The sequence below is a fragment of the Etheostoma spectabile genome, chromosome 23, assembly GCF_008692095.1.
Source record: "Etheostoma spectabile isolate EspeVRDwgs_2016 chromosome 23, UIUC_Espe_1.0, whole genome shotgun sequence".
NCBI lineage: Eukaryota > Metazoa > Chordata > Actinopteri > Perciformes > Percidae > Etheostoma > Etheostoma spectabile.
Window position 1 is genome coordinate 15,742,709 of NC_045755.1, and position 6,321 is coordinate 15,749,029.

At 39.8% G+C, this 6,321-nt stretch overlaps 2 protein-coding genes across 4 annotated transcripts in view; one reads left to right on the forward strand and one right to left on the reverse strand.

The window, feature by feature from the left end:
* The window catches only part of orc5 (origin recognition complex, subunit 5), a 9,401-nt gene extending 5,128 nt beyond the window's left edge, over nt 1-4,273 (forward strand). For all 3 annotated transcript variants that reach the window (XM_032505530.1, XM_032505532.1, XM_032505529.1), the window contains exons 7-15: nt 324-454; nt 536-584; nt 1,610-1,700; nt 1,861-1,916; nt 2,185-2,297; nt 2,532-2,579; nt 2,671-2,781; nt 3,814-3,926; nt 4,046-4,273. In XM_032505530.1, the coding sequence (XP_032361421.1) occupies nt 324-454; nt 536-584; nt 1,610-1,700; nt 1,861-1,916; nt 2,185-2,297; nt 2,532-2,579; nt 2,671-2,781; nt 3,814-3,926; nt 4,046-4,091 (758 nt within the window). In that variant the 3' untranslated portion in view covers nt 4,092-4,273. The remainder of the gene's footprint in view (nt 1-323; nt 455-535; nt 585-1,609; nt 1,701-1,860; nt 1,917-2,184; nt 2,298-2,531; nt 2,580-2,670; nt 2,782-3,813; nt 3,927-4,045) is intronic.
* A 585-nt stretch (nt 4,274-4,858) lies between these two features.
* Nucleotides 4,859-6,321, reverse strand: part of guca1aa (guanylate cyclase activator 1Aa) — a 2,552-nt gene continuing 1,089 nt past the window's right edge. The window contains exons 2-4 of the mRNA XM_032505563.1: nt 6,081-6,230; nt 5,635-5,728; nt 4,859-5,336 (exon numbers count right to left, since the gene is read on the reverse strand). Coding sequence (XP_032361454.1) covers nt 5,209-5,336; nt 5,635-5,728; nt 6,081-6,230 — 372 coding nt within the window. The 3' untranslated portion in view covers nt 4,859-5,208. The remainder of the gene's footprint in view (nt 5,337-5,634; nt 5,729-6,080; nt 6,231-6,321) is intronic.

A 6,321-nucleotide genomic window follows, 5' to 3' on the forward strand; every position in this document is an offset into this window, starting at 1 on the left:
CACACACACACACACACACACACACACACACTACATCGGCTGCTGTCATGAATAAACTCCCACCACACTGCATACACTTGGCGGATGCGGTGTCAGACGTTAGATTTGTACCTGTGATTTTGTTCTAACACTTGAGGTGAAGGAATATTGCGTTTTAAATCACCACTGTATAAATTCAGCACTAAACAGGGAGTGAATTATTGTACTTGATATGTGAGAAGAGACATTTGGACAGACATTTCTTTTTATAGTATCAATGTTTTTTTGTGTGTGTGAGTGACTTATAAGAGGTTTTCTGTGTGTGTCCGTTCATGTATTTAAAGGTGAGCTGCAAAAGATTTTATCCCAGGACAGACATCCTTCATATTCAGATGAGTTTTACTCGTCCTACATCAACATCCTGCTGGGAGTCTTTTACTCGGTCTGCCGGGACCTCAGAGAGCTGCGCCACCTGGTCAGACAAACAAACAAACACACACAATTTTTTTTTTCAGTCGTCCTTCATTGATTTGAGTTTTTTCCTTTTTTCAACTAGGCTGCACTCAACTTTTCAAAGTTCTGCGAGCCGTTAGAAGAAGGAAAAGGTAAAACATAAAGAGGTGTATTCATTCATCTGACAGCTAATCAATAATTAAAGATACCTTATTTTATCCTTGTCTTTTTGTTCATTTGGAGAGAGATCTTCCTGTCAAGTTGAAATGCCCTTCATTTATTTGAACTTTTCAATATAAACATATTTACATACTTCCTATTTACATATTGACCCTATTGTTCTTGCATTCCCCACATGGTATCTCAGTAGCTGCTGTAGTTGTATGTTTTAGAGGGAGCACACTGGTGTACACTGTAGGTACAGCATAACCCTTAAAGGTCCCATGGCATGAAAATTTCATTCATTCATCATTTCCATTAATATGCATTCCCCAGCCTGCCTATGGTCCCCAGTGGCTAGAAATGGTGATAAGTGTAAATCAAGCCTTAGATATCCTGCCCTGCCTTTAAGAAAATGAAAGCTCAGATGGGTCGATCTGGAATCTTACTCCTTATGAGGTCATAAGGGGCAAGGTTACCTCCCCCTTTCTCTGCTTTGCCCGCCCAGACAATTTTACCCAACCAGGAGAGAGAGACGACATGGCTTTCAAACAAGCAAAGTGCCAGTTGGTCAAGGCCTCCCATTGTGGGACCGGCTCTAGTGGCTGTAATTCTGCACTATGGCTGAATTTTGGGAAAGACACTTCAGATATGGTATTAGGAGACCACTAAGGCCTATATAAAAGCATCCAAAGAGCACCATGTCATGGGACCTTTAAATCCAGAAGTATAAATGAAGCTCAAGAAAGAAAAATCGCTATTCTTGTAGCTTTTATATGCGTTTTTATGGGCTGTAAAACCAAAACAATCAGCTAAAAGTGGCTTATAAGTTCCACACTAAAGATTATTGTCACATGGTTTTTCACAAAACCTTTGACTACACCTTTCACATTACCCATAGTCATTTGAGCCATCGTTTTTATTTGCCTTTCAAATTACACTCCTTCACTTTAGAAGCCATCTTGACTGTCACTGTGGCTTTTTCAACAATTCTGTTTAAACTGTTTTATGTCTTCAGTGAAAGAGACTGACACACACAAGCTGTGGAGAAACATTGAGCCTCATTTGAAAAAGGCCATGCAGACTGTTTATCTGCGAGAAGTCTCCAGGTTTGTGTCCATTTACATCAATTTGCTAATGAACCGTGTCACTGTTAATCTAAGGACTAATTCTGCTTGTTTGCTGCCTTCTGGCGAACACGCTGATTAAGCGTGATGACTGATGCCGTGGTTTCTTTTCATCCTTATGTCTTCTCTTTTCTGTGTTCAGTGTTCAGTGGGAGCAGATGCAGCAAATGGAGGAGAAAGAGAACGGAGCTTTGAGAGGTACCACCACACACGTAGCGCTGTTGCTCTCAATGATGCAAAATCATTGAGAGCAGATGTTAAACTGTAAAACCGCCATTAGGGTGCAGTGACACCCTGGATTTGTGCTAAAATTGGGAATTTTTTAAAATAGCATATCAGTGCATCAAACAAAAACTAAATCCCAATAGATTACCACTAATCTTGAGTTGTGCTGAACGTCATGGTGGGCTGGTATATTTCATTTTCCAGATATATAGTCTGACTCATTGCATTCATTTCCCCTAAGGTTTATCTGCTCACACTCATGTTGAACTGCCTTATTACTCCAAGTTCCTGTTGATCGCTGCCTACCTGGCATCCTACAACCCAGCCCGCACCGATAAACGCTTCTTTCTCAAGGTAGAGGAATTTTATCTTAAAAGGTTTTTACACCAGGGAATCTCCTGTTAAAAGTGGGCCTCTGTAGCCATTTCTTATACAAATCAAGGGTTTGAGGATAGAGAGAGAGAGTTATATGTTGTAAATATTGTAAAGCCCTTTGAGGCAAATTGGTAATTTATGATTCAACCAAATTAAATTCTGTTGACAAGTGTGAATTATTGAGTTTGATGTCCCTCTGTTTCCTCCCAACAGCACCACGGTAAAATAAGAAAAACAAATTTCTTGAAGAAAAATGAAAAGGTGATTGTCTTAACATTACACTAGTTAGTTTTAATGACAAATTTCAGATATATCTTGTTATTATCATATCAATTCTGTCGATATTTTCTAGACAAGTAACCATCTGCTGGGGCCAAAGCCGTTCCCTCTCGACCGCCTGCTCGCCATTTTCTACAGTGTGGTGGACAGTAGAGTTGCTCCCACTGCCAGCATCTTCTCCCAGGTCAGTTGGCCAGGTGGCTGCTACAAACTATTGCCATTAAATTTGGTACAGACATTCATTTTCTTCTCAGGATGAACCATAATAACTTAGCAATCCTCTGACTTTTTAGGACCATAAGTCAAAATTTTAAATTTGTTCAGGAGCATTTAGCTTTAGCTGGCAACTTCTTGGAAAACCCTGGATTCAAGGCAGCAAACATTTTTACATCTGGACAAGGCCTTCATCTGTTGATGATGTAAATAGTTTGTGATGACTGGACTTGTGAAAACAGGACAAATAAAGATGAACAGCCCGGTAGAGCAGGCGCCCGTGCTGTAGATAGAGGTTTACTCCTTGGCGCAGCGGCCATAGGTTTGACTGCACTGCTGCCCTTTGCTTTATATCATTCCCCCTCTCTCTCCCCTTTGTCTTCAGTTGTCCTATATGAATAAAGGCCTAAAATGCCCCAAAAATAATCTTAAAAATAAATAATCGATGTCAGCAGAACACTAATATTATCCATCTGTCTGTACACATGCTTCCCATTGCCTTTTCCAGCACAACCACTTTTGCTAACTAGAGCTCTGTAGGTGGTTTAATGTTGCCCTTAATTTAGTCTTGCAATGCGTGTTATCTTTCACCATGATTGTGACTTTAAAAGTTAGCTGTAGGAAGTCTCATGCTTCCCCCCCATTTGCCAGGTAAGCAAATGAAAGATAATATAATATACACCATGATAGTCAGAGGATTTTAAATGATCGTTTTCCCCATTTTTAGAGTGCAAATGGCACAAGTTTTTATGTTAAATCAAGCCTAATGACCACAGTGTCTCAGATGGGAGTTTTCTACCCATATGGTCATGAGTTTTGGATATGTGGCCAAATGCCGATCTATTTATGGCCCTGAGCACGAAATGGTTTTGGGAAATTAGATTCAAGCCTGGGCAGCTGGCTCTGTCTATCATTTATTGCCTCTGCATCAAAGTGAGGAAAAGCTGTGTTTAAAGAAGCGGAACAGAGAGTCATTTCATGTTTCCCTCTATTCTCCATTTAGATCTCCTCTCTGGTGACCTTACAGCTGTTGACTCAAGTCAGTCATGACGACCAGCTCGATGCCCCAAAGTACAAATGTGCTGTTTCTATGGACTTCATCTGTGCCATCTCCAGGTGTGTGTGCATGTCTGGTAATACATTATGACTGAGACTGAAGGCAGATTTATTCAAGTTAATTAACCTTTCACAAGTTTTTTTCACACAGAATGTGTTTTGTGTGATTTATCTTCTAGGACGGTGAATTTTGAGATTGTCAAGTACCTTTATGACTTCTTGTGAGCCTGCTGAGAATAAAGGAGGTGACACAGAGACAAAAGGGGGATTAATACATTTAAAGACAAGCAAAATGAGGAGCTCAGACCATATTTGAGAATTGTGTGAAAAAAATCATCCAATTATGTCGCTGCCCCCTTGTGGAGGATTAATGGGCTTATGTTTTTCTTTTAAAGTCTTAGAATGTGAAAAATGACTGTCTAATAATTGATTTGTATAAAATAAATGCTGTATTTGTACTTTCACTTTCAACATTTCTGTTTTGGTCTCTGTTCAGTTGCTATGTATTTATCCACAGAGTTTTACTTTAGATGTGGTATTTTCTTTTATAATATAAATAGAACCAGTATATAATATAGTTCATCCTGCTTAAAATAATAAAAAAGATGAATACGATGCAGGTTTAGCCGTGGCACCTTGCAGGTGAATCATCGTCCTTGCTCAAAGGGAGAATTTTTTTTTATGTGATGTCTCACCTTTGTTTATCTGTTGTACAGTATGAGGCTAGTTACTCTTCAAGTCATAGGATACTGATATTATCACAGTATAGTAAAACACAGTTTTATACACACAAAAATACCACTATACAACAAGCAGTTTTTTGCCTTCTGCTTCAAATTTATTTAAAATATTTAAAAAAGGTTAACATTAAAAAAGGTAAACATATGATAAACTGAACGAGTAATCAAACAAGTATGGAAGTTAAGTACACTGCAGTCATAGTTTCCTCCTGGGAACCCCACAGGCAAGATTGGGTAAAAAGAGATTCAAGAATTTTAATGCAGAAGAACTCTAACCCAGAAAAGCACTGAGTCCATGTAATTGCCACTTTGCTCCACTATCTCCTCTTTTATTCCGCGGGGTATCTGTGGGTAAGTGGACCGTCTGGACCGGGGAGAGGTCAGCTTGGATAAACAAGGACAATTACCAGTTTGCAAAGGTTGACTGAGTCATCCTAATGCATTTTTGAGATTTGAAATAAAACATGTCAGACTTTGCAGTATTAAACTGGATTGAATTCTAAAAGAAATCGCAGTCTATATATGACGTTTTGACTAGAGGCCATTTCTGGAAGCTCGGGTTAAATCAGGAATGAGGATGAGGTAGTTTGGATGGGCAGATCCTAAATGCTGTGCCTCCTGTTGTCAATCATGGCCACGATGTGTGTGAGGTCCAGACTTTTCATCATCACCTCCATGAAATCTTCATCACTGCGAGCGCCGGCCACAAACTCCTCCAAGGAAAGCTCGCCTGTTGGATTGAAAAGATTATATTTACGTTTTTGAAATACTAAGACGTCAAATACATGCATTGGTTTAAAAGAGTACTCCACTGATTTAGCATTGCACTTCTAGGTATGGCACTGTCGCACTTACAGACACTTTAAAGGTCTTACCTTTTTATAACAGATTGTTGTGTTCACCCGCCACCTACAGAATATCTTCTTATTGTGCTAGTTGTGTTCCCTGACACAGGACAGCACTGGAGCTGATAAATGTCTAACCACCATCTTCAAAAATCTTCCCATACAGTGCCAGAACACACTCACCATCTCCGTTTATGTCGATCCGGTCAAACACACGGTTGGTGAAATCCTCAGCAGATCCATCCTGACTTTCATTCCCATTGATTGCACGGATGGCCTGCGGGAACAGAATAAAATCACTATGCCATGTTAAGGCCAGGATTTGCTATAAAATCTGTGTTGCAGGTGCATGAAATAGCCTAGGCCAGAGGGGATTGTAGAGCCTTTTTTAGGGGGGCTCAAGCCCATTTCAGCCCCTATAAAAATTATTAAATACTAAATAATTAAATAAATAAAAAAATTGTTAGTGTTAGTGACAGAGGACTTAAAACAGGTTTACTATTCTGTGTGTGTCTGTTGCCGATGCTATGGACCAGTAACCCAGTAACAACTGTGTTACATTCTTATTAGAGGCTGAGCCCCCCTAAAGGTCTGATCGTAGAATCGCGCCTGACCGGGGCCCACTGTACCTTAATGATGTTGAGGAGCTCATGTCGGTCAATGCAGCCGTTGCCATCCACATCATAAAGTTTGAAATACCAGCGCAGCTTGTGCTCCATCTTTCCTCGCATCACCAGACTGAGAGCAGCTACATACTCCATGAAGTCAATGTAGCCATCCTGCAAAAAAACATATTTTTCAAACATGAATACATTTTTATGCATGCCTGTCTGCTTATTATTTAACTATTTTTAGCCATTCAAATAGATC